The 21,037-nt window shown below is 37.7% G+C and overlaps 1 protein-coding gene across 16 annotated transcripts in view; it reads right to left on the reverse strand.

Annotated features, from left to right (window-relative positions):
- WNK1 (WNK lysine deficient protein kinase 1) overlaps positions 1–21,037 on the reverse strand; it is a 128,638-nt gene that overhangs the window by 57,031 nt on the left and 50,570 nt on the right. For all 16 annotated transcript variants that reach the window (XM_055568044.1, XM_055568072.1, XM_055568093.1 and 13 more), the window contains exons 2-4: positions 15,456–15,628; positions 7,579–7,799; positions 5,529–5,686 (exon numbers count right to left, since the gene is read on the reverse strand). In XM_055568044.1, coding sequence (XP_055424019.1) covers positions 5,529–5,686; positions 7,579–7,799; positions 15,456–15,628 — 552 coding nt within the window. The remainder of the gene's footprint in view (positions 1–5,528; positions 5,687–7,578; positions 7,800–15,455; positions 15,629–21,037) is intronic.

Here is a 21,037-nt window from a genome sequence, read left to right on the forward strand (position 1 = left end):
AAATGACAGTGCCGGGATCTGAACACAGGTAGACCCACCTCCAGAGCCCACTTCCTCCATGGCAACACTGTGTTTCACTCCCTATAGTTCTGGATTCATGCATTCATCTCACAAATACTGAGTGCCTTGTATCCACTGGGTCTAAACACTAGGAATATAGCCCAGAATAAGCCAAATAACACCGCCAGCCCAAGAATATGTTCTAATTGGGGCTTTAGGTAAAAACGGTAAGGCTGTGACAAAAGTCATGAAAAAAAAGAAAATCATAAGGAGACAGAAGTGTGTGCACTTGTAAGGTCATTTTAGATGGATGGACAGGGAAGGCCTCTCTGAGCAAGCACAGAGAGTAGAACCTGAATGAAATGCATGTGTACAACAATGACACACAACAGTTTATCATCAGTGCACCACAGAATGTAATTATTCAACTGGTAAATTACACATCCCCACCCTTCACGTTGGCGGTTACACACAGGTTTAAAGGCCCTCAGGTCACACACTGACACTGCACTAGACATTTATGGATTCAGTACAGAATTCTGATATGAGCAGGGGACCTGGAATAACAGAGTAACAAATAATCCTGTTATATTCTAGGTATGTAATCACAGGCTATCCATTCTGAGCTTCAGACTATTTATTTACAAAATGTAGATAATACTACTAGTAAATCGCTCCTGGCCAGGGTTGTTGGAAGAATTAAATTACATAATATATGCAAAGTGCTTAATGCAATGTCTGAGACTAGCATGTACATGTGTTAACACACTGCTAACCTCTGCTGTTCACGTGGCAGTTGTGCCACTGCAAGGTCAGACATGCAGTACACTATTTCAAGGTGCGTTTCAGTAGAGTCAGCACTATTGCTTATATAATCATATAAATCACTGTATAACCTAGGTGCTTAAAACTCCCCACACATTTATCTCAGCACCCAAAACATGGAGGGGGGGGGGGTGGGGGCGGCTAGAAAATTTAAAAAGGACTAGTAAAAACTGCCCCTTTTATTTCTTCAATGGAAGTCAGAAGATGGGAATGGAGGCTGGTGAAACCAAGACAGCACTTCCCAAATAAGAAATATAATAATTGACAGTACAGAATAATGAACTGTGGATAATATGGAACTCAATTCTCAAAGCTAAGAGGAAAAATAAAGAACAAGTAAATGCTTTCAGTATTCTTAGAAATTAAGGATTCCAACAGTTCAACTGACTTAATACCTCAAGCTTTTTATTCCAACTTTTCTGCAGCTTGACTTATTTACTATTTTGCATTTTTAAAAAGCAACTACTGAATAAGACCAAAAAAAAAAAAAAAAAAAAAGGCAATTAAATAGGGTTAGATTTCGAAGTCAGTTTGTTTACTTATAATGTTAGTAAAAATGTTCCATGAACAATGGAACAAAAATTTATTCAAATAATGTTTGCTATTACAATAGTCTTTTTTTTTTTTAATTTAACCAAAAATAAGGTATACAGACCTGGAAGGGACCTGTGGTGATCACTGTTCCAGCTTACACTTCTCAAACTTTAACATACACACAAAGTATCTTTGGATCTTGTGAAATGCTGGTTTTGACCCAATCTGTCTGGGATAGGGCCAAAATTTTACATTTTTGGGGACTGCATGTTGCACAGCAAATATCTAAATAGTGATGTGAGAACTGACGGAAGAACACATGAATAGATGACTTTATCAAATGCCTTTCTAATCCTGGAATTCTGACTCTGTCAAAGTTACTGTTTTCTGCTTGATTTATACCAAGTAGTTTTCCCCATTTTACAGAATATATTGTGTATGTACATATATAAAGTTTATCAGTTTCTAAGCCACTACTTGATTTCACATCAGTAGGATAAAGTTAATATTTCTAAGGTGATCTTATTCGCAGGGTAAATTCAACTCCTCGAAACTTACTAGTGTCCGACTTGACTATTATCTGGGATTCCTTTAACTGAATCATTTATTCTTTAAAATATCACTGAGTACCTACAACACGCTGAATGCTATGCTACAAACACAACACTGTAAGCAAAGATTTAATAAATCAGGCTCTAGGACAGTACCTTTTAAAACACTGTATAGGACAGTACCTTTTAAAACACTGTATATTTCATCCCTTCTGTTCCCAACTCCTCTCCAGGTGAGGGTGGCTATAGGTTCAAATAGTTTAAACAATGAGAAAAGAAGGAAGAAACTACAGAAATATAAAGGACATTCATACGATGCAATATTATTCAGCCATAAAAAGGACTGAAGAACCAACTCATGCTAAAACATGGATAAACCCTGAAAACACTATGCTATATCAAAGCATAACACAAAAACAAAGTGTAACACAAAAGGACATATATTTAATGATTCTATTTGTATGAAATGTGCAATACAGGTCAAATCCACAGAGACAGAAAGCACATTAGTGGCTGTCAGAGGAACGACTGCTAATGGGTATAGGGCTTCTTTCTTGAGGTGACAGAAAGGTTCTGGCATTAGTGGTGGTAACTGCAGAACACTGAAAACACTAAAACCCACTGAATTTTACACCTTAAAATGATTTAAACAGTTAATTTTAAGGTATGTAAATTTTTATCTTAAAAAAAACCCCCACACAACCCATTGAGAGACTGAAAAAAACGTTAAATACCATACTAAGACTATGGAAACTGAGATGTTGGTCTTCTTAGGGTCTATTAAGCTAACACCAGACTTTTTTATTTGAGAAGGGGATTCTCCTCTCAACTGAGCTAGAGCTCGCATTTGCAAATAAAGATTCATCTGTTAATTGATTACAGTGTTTCATATGCATTATCTTAAAATCAAATTAATTTGTTTTCTTTACTTTTACCAAATAACTGCTTACATAAACTTTTACCTAATTTTATGGCAGTGCTGTCTGTGCCTGACAGTCTGAAGTCAAAGAACTCAAACCATTGGTTTTAGCCCTGAGCCTCTGGTGAATAGCTTTTTACCCAATAGGGCTGACTCCATCCTTCATGTACTCATCTTACTTAGTCATTATTTTAACTAGGTAAGCATATTTGGTGGGTAAGTATGAAACAGGGTAGAATTTAATACAGGTCACCCTTTCATTCTGCATTAAAAAAAAATTGGTACTACCATGTAATTTATAACTTAATTTCTTTACATAGCAGAGTTATTTTTTGGACTTCATTTAACAAAAAGAAACTAAAATTCCATGATCCTTTGAGATATTTTAAGTACCAACCTTTATTTGTTTAGAGAAATAATCAGGAGTTGACTTCACAAGATTAATCAGACACCCCTACCCCTAGACCACCAGTAATGCCTGGGCAGTCTCTCTGACAGCAAAGCACTATCTGATAATTCTTAACAAAATCTACCAAGTTTCAAGTTAGAAATACTGCAAGATCCACAAAGAAGGGCAGTAGCTGAAAGAGACAGTAGAGAATGTTTAACTATTTGGCTAGCTTTATGTGTACTTCATTCTTCTGGTCTGTTCACTATCAAAACATTCAGCATTGCTGGAAGGTAAACAAAGTATTTCTGTGAATAGGTATTTGTGTTTAAAATCTAGAATTATCATCTCAAGCAATAATGCTAGGTATAACATGCTATCTACTCTTTGGCAATAGAAAAAATAAATATGGCCAGTGAAAAATGGTTATTACATTAAAATCTCTTATGTTCTCACCACTGAAGTGATAATTCTTCTCTTAAGAGAGAGAAAAGACTGCTTACAAATTATCAGAGCTGATTACTGAAGTAACTACTTGTGTACACTGAGATTCTCCTGTCTACTCCAAGTATAGAGGCTAATGGCATTCTAACAGAACATCACCGCTACTTCGACAGATCGGTAATTATTTACAGAACTCTTCAGAGAACTTTTTAAGTTTTGGTGGCATATGTTTAGGAGTTGACAACTTTCTGTTAAGAGCCAAACAGTACATACTTTAGGCTTTTGGAACTAAACAGTCTGTTGCAATTACTCGACTCTACTATTGTAATATGTGAAAACAGACATAGAAAATACAGAAACAAATGAGCGGCTGTCTTTACTTTCTTCATGGATACTGAAATTTAAATTTCATATAATTTTCACATGCCATCACATACTATTCTTCTTCTGATTCCCCCCTCAACCACTTAGGAATGCAAAAAACATTCTTAGCTCATGGGCTGTATAAAAATGGGTAGCAGGATGGATTTGGCCCATGAACCTTTGCTAATTCCTGGTTTAGAGTATAATGGAATGAAGAAAAGTTACAGATGGTTTAAGTGAGTAAATAAATTACACAAACCATTCTACATACAAACTGTAAATTTTATAGTCCTAAAACTAAGGTATTTAACCTCATAATCAAGTTCAATATTCAGTTTGATCTCCATTCAAAGGATATGTATTTACAAAGGGTATTTTCATATTATTATTTGTTTTCATAAAGATTAAGTGGAAAAGAACACCTTAGCTTAACCAAATTCTCATCTATAAAGAAAACTGATTTCTCATCCATCTGCTGTCGCCACCTCTAATCCTTTATTTCAGCCTATTAGTTATTCCTTCAGATTACTGCAATACTTCTTAACTGGGTTTTCAACTTTTATTAGTTTCCTAATATATCCATCCTCTATCCTGCAGTCAAAATAATCTTTTAAAAATTTAGGTCTGATATTATAACACCTACCAAGTGTGGGGTTTTCTTTTTTTCGCTGTACCAAGTGGCTTGTGGAATCTTAGTACCCAGTCCAGGGATCAACCTATGCTCTTAGTAGTGAAGACGCAGCGTCCTAACCACTGGACCACGGAGTCCCATGACACCTACCACGTCTTACAGTGGCTGCAATGGTTCCCCCAGTGCTCAAGGCGAGTCTCAACTTTCCTTTCCTCCCTTATCCCTTGTCTCTTCTTTTTCCTATTTGCAAACTGCAGACACACAAATTACAGATTTTTTTCACATGCAGTATTATTTTAGTCGCTCCCTGTTTCACATAATTTCCCTCACCTGTTCAAACTCCATCAGGCACAATTACTACATGCTTTGTTACGTACTGACCCTAGGAAAACTGTTTTTATACCCTATGGTAACTGTCTGGTTTACTTGTTTGTTCTCCTTCACTGAGTAGTAAGCTCTTGATAGACAGGTTTGTCTTTTACTTAGCAATAATATTCAATACCTAGGATCTAGAAAGAAGTCTGGAACATAACAGAGATTTCAATATTTGTTGGATGAAACCATGAGCTATTATGGGTTGAACAGTGTCACCCCCACAAAAAGATATGTTAAAATTCTAACCCTCAGTATCTCAGAATGTGATCTTATTTGGAAACAGGATCACTGCAGGTGCAATTAGTTAGAAGAGCCCAATCTGGAGTGGGCTGGACACAACGCAATCTGACCAGCGTCCTTATAAAAAGAGGAGACACAGAGAGATGAGGGGTGAACACCGTGTGATGCTTTCTACTGTTGTTCCCTTCTGCATAGTTTGACGTTACCCAGCTTCTTAGATATGGCCTAAGATCACCAGTCAGTTCTGACAGGACTTACGCTGGTCACTCGACGGTAGATCTGTGCAGCGTTCTGACACTCTGAGTACGGGTATTCAGACGTGGCCATCTCAAGCATGCACATCCCAAAAGCATAAACATCAACGGATTCATCGTACTTCTCTTCATACATCTCAGGGGCCATGAACTCTGGGGTACCTTAAATTAAAAGAATGATTAAGACTCAATGTGAGGAGAAACTGCAGATGTACTTAAGGGGGGGAGGGGCAGCACAGGGGCTCACCTGTGAGAGAAAAGTATGTGGAAGGGGTAAAGATGAAAGAAAGACAGGTAGGAAGTGGGGGGAGAGGAGAGAAATCACCTTAGTCTGCTCCATCAAATCTGTTACAGACCTCTCACAGCAATTTCTTTATAAAAAGAAGAGGACCATGCATCTGTTTATTTACTGTTTCAAGTGGATTACTGTTACACAATGTCAAAATAGAGCCTCACATAAAAGATAAACTGATATAACTCATATGAAAACAAATGGAAGAAAAAGGTAAGAGAACAGCAAAGAGTAAAGCAGAGAAAATGGCATCTATCTGTAAGACAGGATGACAGGTTAAGAAGATAAAAATACTTGTCTGCCCCCTACTGTATGAGAGCTGTAAAGTTAACATTTAGAGCTAGTCTCTTGCCAATAACAGTCCATTGATCAACTTCACTTTTAAGGCAGCTTTGCAGTAAAAAAAAAAACAAAAAAAAAAAACCTGACATTCAGTGCATTTTTAAAATAATACAGTGTAAACGTCTGTGAGGCCACTCACCCTCCCCGTAGTCTGCAAATCTACTGCAGGTGTAAGAAATGTGAGGGACACCCTACAGACACACACACACCAGTCAGTCTGCATTTGTGTTCTCATACTGAATTAAGAGTGTGGAGTGTGTGATTCCACACACCAAGTTTCCAATGTTTCCAAAGAAATTAAGCCCAGATACCTCAAATTACAGAACATTTCTAAGAACAGGCTTGCACAATACAATTTAAACAAGAAAGAAGAAAAAACTCTTGGGCCAGAGATTAACATACCAGAGACAATCAAAGAACTGTTTCCTTTATAGGCAACAGGGAAGGCAGAAGGGAAATTCAGCTTTAAATAACTCCCCAGAACACTATTTTTTTATCAGGATGTGCAAATTACTGGTATTCTATGTTCTATCTTACTAAAACATAGGATTCTAGCCCACTTGAAATGAGCAGTTTTCTTGCTGTTGTCATTGTCACCTTTTGAGAGAATAGAGTTGATGAAGATTTCAAGCTTTCCAACTGTCGCACCCTCTTCAGAAGGGAAAGCTTATAAAACAATAGGCATTAAACTATATTTCCAGCTGCAATGTCCTGACACACAGCCTTGTCCTGTAAATCAATGACTGTCGAGGAGGGCAACTGGCCCCACAGGGGACATATGTGGCTGTCACAACTGGAGGGAGGTGGACAAATGGGCATGCTACCAGCATCCAGAGAGCAGAGACCAGGGATGCTGTTAAGTCATCTTACAATGCACAAGACAGTCCTCATGACAAAGAACCATCCAAACCAAAGTGTAACTAGCACTGAGACAGAAAACTGTTTTAAGCAGATCTTTTGAAGAGCAGAAGAAAAAGTTGATAACGAACCATTATCTTTTTACATTTTAAAATAGTTTTAATAGGCAGATTTTTTGAATACAAATATATACAACAGACCTTTTCAGAAATTAAATTATATATAAATTCAGTTTCTTTCATGGGGAAAGTTAACATAGTTTATATATAAGTGTATGATACTAAGCATCAACAAAATGACCCAAGAAGGTGATAGTGCTATTACATAAGGTTTTGTCAACCAAGTTCACCTTACTTCTCTTCATGTAACTTCACAAAACAATTGTCTTCAGGATGCTTCTAGAGGCATAAATGCAGAGAACTCCATATCACTTCCTGGGTTCAAGCTATGAATTTCTGAAGGTTTATTTCACATTATAAAAGCTCTGACAGAGTCAGGTTGCTAAATAAAAGTGAATGTCAGAAAGCCAGTCAGACTTTCACAAGGTACCTGTGAAACATACCTATCACACTCTTGGCAAAAGAAGCCCGCTTCAGGGTGGCCAGACCTAGGTCTCCAATCTTGACTGAGCCTGTGGGGCCAGTGATAAAGATGTTGTCACACTTAAGATCCCGGTGAATAATAGGTGGAGTTCGAGTATGAAGAAACTGAAGTCCTTTAAGAATCTGACGGCACCAGCTTCTCAAAACTTTGATCTTCATCACCTTAAACCTTTTCAGGTACCTAGAGAAGGCAAGGTATACCAAACAGGTTATCGATGATATGCGTTTACTGCTTTGAAGAGTTCCATTAAATTCTAGCATATCTGAGATGGGAATATCAAATTTAGAATATTAAGATTCAGTAACCTAAGGTTAGTACTACTTTTAGCAAGGTTAAAGGGGATAGGATAACAAGTAGTTGGCAAGCAAATTCTGATAACAAAGCACAAAAAGCAAATTCCTTAAAATTAGATCACTGCCAAGATGATTGACAAGAGGTAGAGTTTGACTTCTGGTAAATGGTGGAGCAACCCTTACTGGATGCAGATATAAACTCCAGTGAATATACGTGCGCGAGCGAACACACACACACACACCTGAGGATTCTATAGACCAATCAAAATCAGGCACAAATTGGAAGGGAGGACACATGAGAAAAAAGGGTAAGCACTAGTCTGTGCAGGTTGCTCAAACCTGGACACAACCCTGTAGCTTTATTGGCTGAGGAATAAATACAAGGACAGAGTTCAAGATGACTGCAGCACCTAAAACAGTGTGTTCAATACAACTTTCTACAATAAAAGTCCGTCCAATACAATACCCACTAGACAATGAGAATATTTATATTTAAATGAATTAGATACATTAAACTTAAAAAGGTCATCTCCCAGCTGCACCAGTCACATTTCACGTGCTCAACAACTGCACATGGCAAGTGGCTACCATTTTGGACGGTGCAGATTACAGAACATTTCCATCACCACAGAAAGTTCTGCTGAACAGCAGAGATCCTGAAAGGTGGCAGGGGTGGGGGAATCCAGAAAGGAGGTACAGAAGGGGCACTCCAAGTTCTGCATATTCACTCTGCCCAAATCTCTGGCTAACCTCTCAAATATGTGTGTATGCAGCAGATTATAAGCAACCCAGCTAAAGCTAAAAGAACAGAGTTTTCTGACGAACTGAGGTCAGATGCTATTTCATCTGGAAATAGAGAAAAAAATGAAGCACACAAATGGTAAATATAAAAGAATACACTTTCCTAGCATTATCTTTATGTTACATGTGACTACCTAAAGGAAAATTTATAACACTGTGTTACAGGATCTATACAACAGACATACATAAAGCTTATAGCATAAATTGTAAGTACTAGAGATAAATGGGCCTGTATTTGTGCAAGTTTTCTTTATTTTACATGAAATTGTACAGTATCAACCATAAGCATGCTGTGAAAAGTTAAAGATTTAAGTTTAAATAAGGATTTAAACTGCTAAAAAAATACCTAAAATGTACACATACACACAAGGAAGATTAACTAAAAAGCTAATATAGAATTTAATATGAAATTTTAAAAACAAATTTAAAAATGAAATTCTGCTTCACTTGGGGGGTGGATAAGAGATAATTAAAGAAAACTTAGGATGAAAGTTGGTTTCATGGTTTAAAAATATATAAAGAGTTAATCCTGGAGGATGAGGAAAAGGTTGTCAAAGAAGAGTACGGCATTTACTGAAATGAAGGAAGTGTTCTGTATGTTAACAGTTGTTTTTTTTTTTTAAAACAGTTTTGATCAAAACTCATCAAATGACAGAACTATGATTAATATTTTCACTGCTTATAAATTTCATTATAAGGAAAAATCAAGCATACAAATAATGGAACTTCGATGAAATGTGTATGTACCCGAGTGTTTACTGATGTCTGCAACTTAATCTGGAATGAAAAAAAGGGGGATGACTAGATGAACATATTTGGTAAAGCAGACACAACAGAGGTTAACCAAATTAAAGAATCTAGGGAGAGACTTATGTATGTGTTCACTATATAATTCTTTCAACTTTTATGTATAATTGAAAAATTTTAGAATAAAATGTTGGGAAATGTCAATTATCTCTCCTTACAACTGGAAGAAAAAACACAGAACACACACATATATCAATATATACATTTAAGCTTATATATGCATGAGAAACAATGAAAAATAAGAATTAAAATTATGACTTTTTAAGAGAAAAAATATTGGGGAAAAGATGAGGCTAGCTTGTATCTCTTTCACATCTACAAAATGATAAAATATAATAGATTGTCTATTAACCTTATATCTTATAACCTTATTAAATCTGTTTAGAATCACTGGAATTTTCTATGTAAACAATTACATAATCTGCAAACAGGAGCAGTTTTATTTCTTCCTTTCCCATCTTTTTGTTTTTTCCTGGTTTCCCCATTCTTGTTCTGGGCAGGTCCCTTTAGAACAATACGGAATATAAGCAGTGAAAGCAGGCATCTGTGCTGTGTTCCTCACCTCCCGGGAAGCAGTGATGTATAAAGCTTTTTCATGGATGCTCTTAGCAGTCTGAGGAAGTTTCCTACCACCCCAAGTCTGCTAAGAGTTGTTAGTAAGGAATAGATGCTGATTTGTCAAATACTTTTTCCACATATACTGAAATGATCATACAGTTTTTATTCTGTTGCTGCTAAGTCACTTCAGTCGTGTCTGACTCTGTGCGACCCCATAGACGGCAGCCCACCAGGCTCCCCTGTCCCTGGGATTCTCCAGGCAAGAACACTGGAGTGGGTTGCCATTTCCTTCTCTAATGCATGAAAGTGAAGTAGCTCAGTCGTGTCCAACTCTTAGCGACCCCATGGACTGCTGCCTACCAGGCTCCTCCATCCATGGGATTTTCCAGGCAAAAGTACTGGAGTGGGGTGTTTATGTGTTGAAAAACATTAATCCGTTCTATGTTAAACCAACTTGGCGATCCAGGGATAAACCCTATTTGTCACTGACATACTGAAATTCCCATGGATAGCAAGGAGATCAAACCAGTCAATCCTAAAGTAAATCAATCCTGAATATTCATTGGAAGGACTGATGCTGAAGCTGAAGCTCCAATACTTTGGCCACCTGATGTGAAGAGACGTTTCACTGGAAAAGACTCTGATGCTGGGAAAGACTGAGGGCAAGACGAGAAGAGGGCAACAGAGGATGAGATTGGTTGGATGGCATCACTGATTCAAAGGACGTGAGTTTGAGCAAACTCTGGGAGACAGTGAAGGACAGGGAAGCCTGGCGTACTGCAGTCCATGGGGTTGCAGAGTCTACTATGACTGAGCGACTGAACAACAACAGTGTGATGGCTAGAATCCAATTTGCTATTATTTTGTAAAGGAATTTGGTACCTATATTCACGGGGGACACTGCTCTATCAAGTTCTTTTGCTGTATCTTAGGATTTTGGCATTGGGGTTATGCTGGCTTCAAAAAGGAACTGGACACTATTCTTCCACTCTGTTTTTTGAGAAAAGTCAACACACTTGGTCCCCCTCCACTAAAATAAAGTATGATAAATACATAGAACATAAAATGTACCACCTGAAGTTGTTGAAGTATTAGTCACTCAGTTGTGTCCAACTCTGAGACCCCATGGACTGTAGCCCACAAGGCTCCTCTGCCCATGGGATACTCCAGGCAAGAATACTAAAGTGGGTTGTCGTTCCCTTCTCCAGGGGATCTTCTCAATCCAGTGATTGAACCTGGGTCTCCCACATTTAGGGCATTCTTTACTGTCGGAGCCATGTTCATATTATTATGCACAATCATCACCACCATCCATCTCCAGAACTCATCTTGTGAAACTGAAACGCTATACCCTTTAAACAGTGACACTCCACTTCCCCTCCCCCTGAGGCCATGCAACTATCACCCAACTTTCTGTCTCTATGAAGTAGCCTACTCTAAGTATCTCATGTAAATGGAATCATACAGTATTTGTTTTTCTGTGACTGGCTTCTATCAGGTAGCACAATGCCCTTAAAGTTCATTCCTGTTGTAGCATATACCATAAATTTCCTTCTTTTAAAAAGGCTGAAAAATATTCCATTGTACATATACACCACACTTTGCTTATCCATTCTTCCACTGATGAACACGTGGATTGCTTCGACTTTGGGTCCATTGTGAATACTGCTGCTATGAACACGGGTGTACAAGTATGTCTTTAAGCCCCCGCTTTTAATTCTTCTGGGTACATAATACCAAGAAGTGGAATTGTTGAACCATATGCTAATTATATATTTTTTATTTTACTGAATAAATTGTATAGTTGATAACGTGCTTTAATTTTTGCTACACAGCAAAGTGACTCAGTTATACATATATATATTCCTTTTCATATTCTTTTCCATTTTTATTCTTTTATTGAGATGTAATTAACATATATCGGTTTAAGGTATACAATATGATGATTCAAATATGTATATATTGTGAAATGATCGCCACAGTAAGTCTAGTTAAAATCCATCACAAAACTCCAACTTTTTTTTTTACTGTGATGAGAACTTTTAAGATCTACTCTCTTAGCAACTTTCAAATATACAGCACAGTATTATTAACTGTAGTCACCATGCTGTACATCACATTCTTAAGACTTTTATTTACAACTGAAAGTTCGCACCTTTTGTCCACCCACCCATTTCATACTCGCATGCACTTGCCCCTGCCTCACCAGTCTGTTCTCTGTTATCTATGAGTTTGGCTTTTTGGTGTTGTTCATATGGTATTTGTCTTTCTCATTTCACTTAGCACAACCCCCTCAAGAGTCCATCGATGTTTTTGGCAAGATTTTCTTCTTCATGGCTGAATAGTATTTCATTATAGATATACATACCGTATTTTCTTTATCCATTTATCCATCAATAGACATGTAGGTTGCTTTCTTGACTTAGCTAGTGTAAATAATGCTGCAATGAACATGGGGGTACATATTATCTTTTTAAGTCAGTGTTTCAGTTTCTTTGGTAAATACTCAGAAACTGAATTGTGGGGTCATATAGTAGTCCTGTTTTTAATTTTTTGAGGAGCCTCTGTACTGTTTTCCATAGTGGTTACATCAATTTAATCCCCACCAACAATGCACAACAGTTTTTTCTTTTCTCCATAGCACTTGTTATCTGTCTTTTTGATAACAGCCATTCTTTTTTTAAAAAAAGAAATTATTTATTTATTTTTGGTTGCTGGGTCTTTGTTACTGCACATGGGCTTTCTCTAGCTGTGGCGAGCAGGGGTTACTCTAGTTGCAGTATACATACAGGCTTCTCATTGCTGTAGCTTCTCTTTTGCAAAGCACAGGCTCTAGGGCATGCTGGCTTTACTAACTGCAGCTTGTGGGCTCAGCAGTTGCAGCGCGTGGGCTCCAGAGTACTGGCTCATTAGTTGTGGCACACAGGGTCAGTCACCAATGGCAGGTGGGATTTTCCTGAACCAGTATTGAACCAGTATTCCTTGCATTGCAAGGGAGATTCTTAACCACTGGATCCTCAGGGAAGCCCTGATAACAACCATCCTAACAGGTTACCTCATTGTGGTTTAGATTTGTGTTTCCTTAATGACAGGACATTGAGCATCTTTTCATGCGTGTATTAGCTATGTTTGTATCTTCTTTGGAGAAATATCTATTCAAATTACTTGCCCATTTTTGAATTGAGTGTCAGCAGGAACATAAAATGAGTCAGCCATTGTGGAAAACAGTTTGGTGGTTCCTCAGAAAGGTAAAGAATTACCATATGACTCAGCAATTCTACTCATAGGAACATAGATCTAAAAGAAATAAAACCAGGTACTCAAACACTTGTACACAAATGTTCAGAGCAGCATTATTCCCAATAGCCAAAAGGTACAATCAGCCCAAATATCTATCAGCAAGTGAATGGATAAACAGATTGTGGTTTATCCACAAAACATTATTTAGTCATAAAAAGGAATAAAGCATAGATATATGCCACAACATGAACCATGAAAAGATGGTAAGTGAAAGTAGCCAAGGACAGACACATATTTTATATTCCATTTATATGAAATATCTTGATCAGATAAACCCTTAGAGACAAAAATAGTTGGTAGGGAGAATGGAGAGTTGTTTGATGGGTTTTAGTTTCGGAAGATGAAGAATTCTTGAGATTTGTTTACATAGCAACATGAATGTATCTTAAAGTACTAAACTATATACACTTAAAAATGATGAAGACAGTAAATTTTATGTGTTTTTACCACAGTAAAAAAAAAAAAAAAAAAAAATTCCCACCCACAAATCCTAGAGATCAGCTAGTCCAACCATGCATTTCACACATGGAGAACTGAGGCCCAGAGAAGGGGCTCTCATTGCCCTAAATCCCAGCTGGCCAAAGTCAGAGCAGGGAGCAGACACCAACTACGGTCCAGAGGTCTTTCTACTTTACCTCTTGCTGCCTTTGCTATGAGGCTCAGAAACTGATACAGATGAGGATGGGAAAAGAGAACGTTAAACTTAAAAGAAAAAATGCCTAAAAACTTAATTATGTGCAATTAAAGAGAAAATATACTGTGTGTGGGAGAAGGCAATAGCACCCCACTCCAGTGCTCTTGCCTGGAAAATCCCATGGACGGAGGAGCCTGGTAGGCTGCAGTCCATGGAGTCGCTAGAGTCGGACATGACTGAGCGACTTCACTTTCACTTTTCACTTTCATGCATTGGAGAAGGAAATGGCAACCCACTCCAGTGTTCTTGCCTGGAGAATCCCAGGGATGGGGAGCCTGGTGGGCTGCCGTCTATGGGGTCGCACAGAGTCAGACACGACTGAAGCGACTTAGCAGCAGTAGCAGCATATTGCGTGTGAAGGGGGATGGGGTGTTCTTTTAAGGTGACAAAAATGTTTAGGAACTTGACAGATGTGGTTATAAAACACTGTAAATGTAATAAATACCAATGAATTGTACACCTTAAACAGGATAATTTTATGTTGTATGTATTTTATCAAAATTAAAAGAACTACTGTGTACTGACAGAATGACAACCCACTAAGTATTCAAACCAGAAAAAGAATCTCAAGATGAAGATATACACAACTATTACCACATAATTTTCCTTAATTTCACAAATTTCCTTAATTCATTCAAATATTTATCAAGTCTCAGGTACAGCACCAGCGAGCACAGTCTAAGAAAAGAAAAAGACATGTGAATAAGAAGAATCCTGGACAACTTAGTATGTTGCCATAAATATTAGAAAAGCTGGAAGGGAAATTAGAATTTGCAGGAAGAGATAATCTGTTGGCTTTTCACATGTCACTTTTATGCATCCACGAGCACAGGCACAGGGGTACATCCAGGAGACACAGGGCTATCCACACTTGACCTATCCATATTCCTGGAAGAGGTGATTGATCTAACTGTTTTGGCTTCAATTTCTGATGCTCCTGTGGGAAACTGAATTATCTGTATAAATGTCACAATACAATTGGCATTCAATACAAAATTTGCAAGGACATAGCAAAAACTGCCCAATATGAAGTGATAAAATAAATCGGTAAAACTTGTCAATAAGCTTCAGCTTCATTTCAACCACTAGAGGGCTCCCTTGTCACTTGATTTCTGATCTCTCAGCCGCTCAACTTTAGAAACGGCATTCACCATGACTTAAAAGTAACTAGGCTTATTCTGCGACTTCTCAGTTAATACTTACCAACACATAATTACCAGACCACTTTATACACCAGAGGACCTTGTGAGCAGGGAATGTGCTCCCATACTAACATTTCCTCCTTACCATGTTGGGCAACAACAAGAAGTGATAAGGTCTGAAATAAGAGATTCAAGTTCTCTTCTATTTCCTGGTCAGCTTTTCTAACAGTGATAAACTTACGTTTTAAGAGTTCCAGATGTCATCAGTTCAGTCACCAACACAATGCACTTCTTTCCCTTTACTGTGGATTCCCAGGAATCATAGAATCGAACAATATTGGGATGCTGAAGACCCTTTAACATTTCAGCCTCTTCTTTAAATCGCTGCCTCTCAGACTTTGTTAACTTTCGATCCTATAATCAAAAAGCAAAAGAATATGATTTAACATTAGGAGTTTGGGACTAAAATAGGTATACACTACCATATTTAAAGCAGATAACCAAAGGACCTACTGTATAACACAGGGAACTCTGCTCAATATTCTGTAGTAAACCAAAAAGGAAAAGAACTTGAAAATGGATACATATATAACTGAATCACTTTGCTGTATATCTGAAACTTAAAAAAAAACAACAAAAAAACAGAATATGGTTTAAAATAAAAAAAACACACCAAGCCACATAGTCACACTTAGATGCTAAACATGTATTAAAATGACCAACAATGTTAAAATAAAACATCCTAACACTGAAGTTGGGAGAAGGCAATGGCACCCCACTCCAGTACTGTTGCCTGAAAAATCCCATGGATGGAGGAGCCTGGTAGGCTGCAGTCCATGGGGTCGCACAGAGTTGGACATGACTGAAGCGACTTGGCAGCAGCCGCAGCAACACTGAAGTTACTAATAATAACTTCATCAGCCTGTTACGGGGAGTATGAGAACAGGCTAAACTGTATTTAAGAAAACTCTCGATTATAAGGTCACGCTTGAGATTATTTTACTATCTTCACGGTTAATGTGTGCTTCAGATACACAGTTTTTAGGTACAGTTAATTTACCAATTCCAAGGTAAGTCACCTATTGACAGAGACATGCAATTTAATAACGAAACAAGATTGCATTTGGAAGTAGTGAGATCTTAATTTCTCCCCTCTCCCCCGCAAGGAAATTGAGGGATGACTGTATGCTTTCACTTCATAGGACTGTTGTAAGAAGTAATCTACTAGGCATGTTTCTATCACATATTTAAAGTGCCTGGCACTTTACAGGTTAATTCACTTCTTATCTGAGATAAATGGAGAAAAGCACTTAATCTGATGTCCTTCCTTTGACAAAGCATCAAACACACAAACTCTGCATTGCCCTGTAAATTAAAGTTGAAACTGTCAACTACCAAAGCACGTAATACATATTTTAACAAACTATTCCAGGCATACAATAACATAATGTGTCTAAACACTAAAGACGTAATATAAACTCTCCTGTGTAACTAGATAGCCTTTCCCATTGCTGCCCTTGAATAACTCTTGGTAAAGAATCCGCCTGCAATGCAGGAGATCACAGTTTGATTCGTGAATTGGGAAGATCCATTGGAAAAGCAATAGGCTACCCATTCCAGTATTCTTGGGCTTCTCTTTGTGGCTCAGCTGGTAAAGAATCTGACTGCAATCTAGGAGACCTGGGTTTGATCCACCAGTACTAGTACCCACTTCCACCACGACTACTACTACTACTACTACCCTGATTAGATATACCATTCCTATCTTAAAATACCACACTAGGCATTCTCGGAAATTACACTAGTCGTTAGATCTTCTAGGAGAGCATAATTATAAATATATACATTAATAATGCATACTATATCACAAATTCAAAAGGTTTAATAACTATTTTAATACAATTTGTTTTCAATATACAGCCTTGACGTACTCCTTTTCCTATTTGGAACCAGCCTGTTGTTCCATGTCCAGTTCTAACAATTGCTTCCTGACCTGCACACAGATTTCTCAAGAGGCAGGTTAGGTGGTCTGGTATTCCCACCTCTTTCAGAATTTTCCACAGTTTGTTGTGATCCACACAGTCAAAGGTCTTGGAATAGTCAATAAAGCAGAAATAGGTGTTTTTCTGGAACTCTGTTGCTTTTCAATGATCCAACAGATGTTGGCAATTTGATCTCTGGTTCCTCTGCCTTTTCTAAAACCAGCTTGAACATCTGGAAGTTCATGGTTCACGTGCTGTTGAAGCCTGGCTTGGAGAATTTTGAACATTACTTTGCTAGTGTGTGAGATGAGTGCCATTGTGTAGTAATTTGAGCATTCTTTGGCATTACTTTTCTTTGGGATTGGAATGAAAACTGACCTTTTCCAGTCCTGCAGCCACTGCAGAGTTTTCCAAATTTGCTGGCATATTGACTGCAGCACTTTCACAGCATCATCTTTTGGGATTTGAAATAACTCAACTGAAATTCCATCACCTCCACTAGCTTTGTTTGTAGTGATGCTTCCTAAGGCCCACTTGCCTTCACATTCCAGGATGTCTGGCTCTAGGTGAGTGATCACACCATCATGATTACCTGGGTCATGAAGATCTTTTTTGTATAGTTCTTCTGTATATTCTTGCCACCTCTTCTTAACAGCTTCTGCTTCTGCTAGTTCCATCCCATTTCTGTCCTTTATTGAGCCCATCTTTGCATTTGGTATCTCTAATTTTCTTGAAGTGATCTCTAGTCTTTCCCGTTCTACTGTTTTCTTCTATTTCTTTGCACTGATCACCGAGGAAGGCTTTCTCATCTCTCCTTGCTATTCTTTGGAACTCTGCATTCAAATGGGTATATCTTTCCTTTTAAACCATGCCTCTTAGTCAACAAGACTGGCAACTGTCCCAGAAAAACCCCAGTGTCAATTCACTTTTTCTACTCTGGTTTCTAGTTTCTTCTTAGTTTTTAAACCTTGGAAATCATCCTGACATCCTCACAAGCTCAACTATGCATTTTAAAGGATAGGATTTTGTAGTTCTTCTCATTAAAATTTTCAAAGTATCTGGTATTATACAGTGGGAAGAATTTTCAGCTTGTTTCATTTTCCATTTACTGACAATAGTGTTTATTAATGTATGTTTTATTAAAAAAATATTGTTTACCATATATTCTTACACGTCCTCATTTCAGGAAACTATTCCAAAAAGAAAACCTAGATCACCTGTTAACTCTCATACATTACTGCTGAATTATGAAAACTTAAAGAAACTGTACATTAATCTACTCTCAGAACAATCAGAAGACTAATCACACACGAGCCAAATGAATTATAATATTCTACTTACCATTAAGTAATATTTAATTTTTATATTTTCATATATAGTCTACTACTTGTCTTGGTAAGTACTCTTATTTTCTGAGGCATGCAACATTCATTTCAGTTTTAGCGATTATTGTCTCTCTTCATAAATGGTTAATTAAATTTTAAATACTTGAGTACCCTATGTCAGGCAATAGGATACGACAAACGTAAGAGACAAGTTTCCTGCTAGTCTAGACCTTCCAATGTAAGAGGCAGAGGCATTAACTTACTAGATATTAAAAAGAGAAAACATTTTTATTTGTATTTATAAAGAGAGTACTTCCAGAGCAAGTACTCGATATAAGACCCAATTCTGTGTGCACAAGCTAGTGTTGTCCCCCACCATAGCAGGCTACCCTGAGCACTGAGATCATGGGCATGGAGCTCTAGTGTTAGAATACCCGAAATGCTCAAGACCGCAAGAGTGTACAGAAAGTGCTAAAGGCAAACTTGGAAATGCAGGATACAGACTGGAGGCAAGGAGGCTCAGAACTTTAATAACAGTGCGCTACGAAATTTAAACTTATTTACTTAAATGTGTTTATTCAACCAGAGTTTAGAGCCTCTGGAAAGTGTATCACTTACAGTAGACCACTGCAGCTGAAACTTGGAATTTACATTGTACAGGATAAGGTAGTTTACAGTACTTAATAGTAAACAAAATGTTTTCTCTCAACTGGTATAGCCAGAAACTGTCACTAGAGGTTAACCAAGACCGTAGCATAATCACTCTACATTGTTACTTAAATTTTAATTTATAATCTACATAAAGATTGTTTCTATGATATCCACAAGTGTTTTAACGTATAAAAGACTTGTAAACCTTTTCTCCAGAAAACTCAAACCAAAGTAATTTATTCATGTCTTTCTCTACTGCCTCCATCCTATTTCATTCAAGCTGTCACGATCTCCCTCTGGATTTCTGCAGTAAACCTACTAGCTGTTTCCACACATCTAATCTTATTACCCCTGTACAATGTGTATTACACTCTGTCCAAATACAGTCAGAATATTTTAACATCAATTTAATCAATTCTATGGTATGCCCACTTCATTGATTCTTAGAAATGTCATTTTCCACATTTTTAACATCTGTGAAATTAGAGTGCATCATACAACTGGAATCTTAGACTCAGTGAAGTAGTGTATGTCATAATCCTGTTTAAAACTCTCTACTAGCTTTCTGCAGCCTTTAGGATAAAGGTGGAAAACCCCCACTACCTACGAGGTCCTACACAATACAACCCTTGCCCACTCTCAGAGCCTTCTTTCTTGTCACTCTCATGCTTCCTTTCTCAAGCATGCCATGCCTCTTCCCATTCAGGTCCCTCACACATGCTTCCTTCTATACAGGATGCTCTCCCATGGGCCTTTTATGCCCGGTTAACGTCCAGTCATTCACACAGGGACAGCACTGTTGACTGCCCCCTACTCTAGGTTAAATCATCCCCTCCTGCCTATCTGTACAGTGACATGAACTATCTATATGCCTCTTTCAGAGCTTAGTCACAAGTAATACTATAGTGAGGCTTATTCTAAAAGCAGTGACAAAATGCCTTTTCAGTGTTCTATCTTTAGCATCTGACAACCTAGCATTGTTCACTGCCATGTGTTAAATGAATTCATGAATGTGCTTTCCAAAAACTAAAGTGTGTGTACATTCTTCACAAGTAGTTAGCATTTCCTCAGGAATAAAAGAAATTCTTATGACTTAAAAGAAAGGTAAGGATTAAATTTGGGCCTCTTGAGACTCAGTAACTTAACACAACTCAAACACTATGACCAATCTGCAAAGGTCAAGGCTGCCACCATTTTGATTTTTAAAAGGATTTGTTAAAAGCCATTGTAAAAAGTCTGCCAACTACTCATTTATAGGAAAATATAAAGGGGGGAGGGGGTGCTAGTAACGAAACAGGGACTTCTTCCTCAACAAAAATCTACAACCAATTTTCTTCTACAGAATAAATACACTGATTGCAACTTTTATCTAATTTTGCCTCAAAGTCATCTATACTGTAAATGGACACTATTTTATGTGTCTATTATAGATTTTTATCCTCCCTGAAAGCTATTGATGACTCATTTTAAGGGAACCTTCTTTAACATTAGAAATATGAGTACAGGACTTCCCTGGTGGTCTAGAGGTTAACTTGGAATGCAGGGGACATTGGTTTGATTCCTGGTTCAGGAAGATTTCTACATCCTGAGAAGCAACTAAGCCCATAAGCCACAATTACTGAGAGCACCTGCAACAACTACTGAGCCAGCACCTGATAACTACTAAAGCCCTCAGGCCCTAGAGCCTGTGCTCTGCAACACGAGAAGCCACCACGATGAGAAGCCCACACACCATCAAGTAGCCCCCACCTGCTGCAACTAGAAAAAAGCTCATGTGCAGCAATGTAACACTCACCACACCCCCAAATTAATATAGATTAAATTTTAAAAAAACTATGAATACATATTACCAACTCAGTAGGGGA

This window comes from Bubalus kerabau, chromosome 1 (assembly GCF_029407905.1).
Source record: "Bubalus kerabau isolate K-KA32 ecotype Philippines breed swamp buffalo chromosome 1, PCC_UOA_SB_1v2, whole genome shotgun sequence".
In the NCBI taxonomy this organism is placed as follows: Eukaryota; Metazoa; Chordata; class Mammalia; order Artiodactyla; family Bovidae; genus Bubalus; species Bubalus kerabau.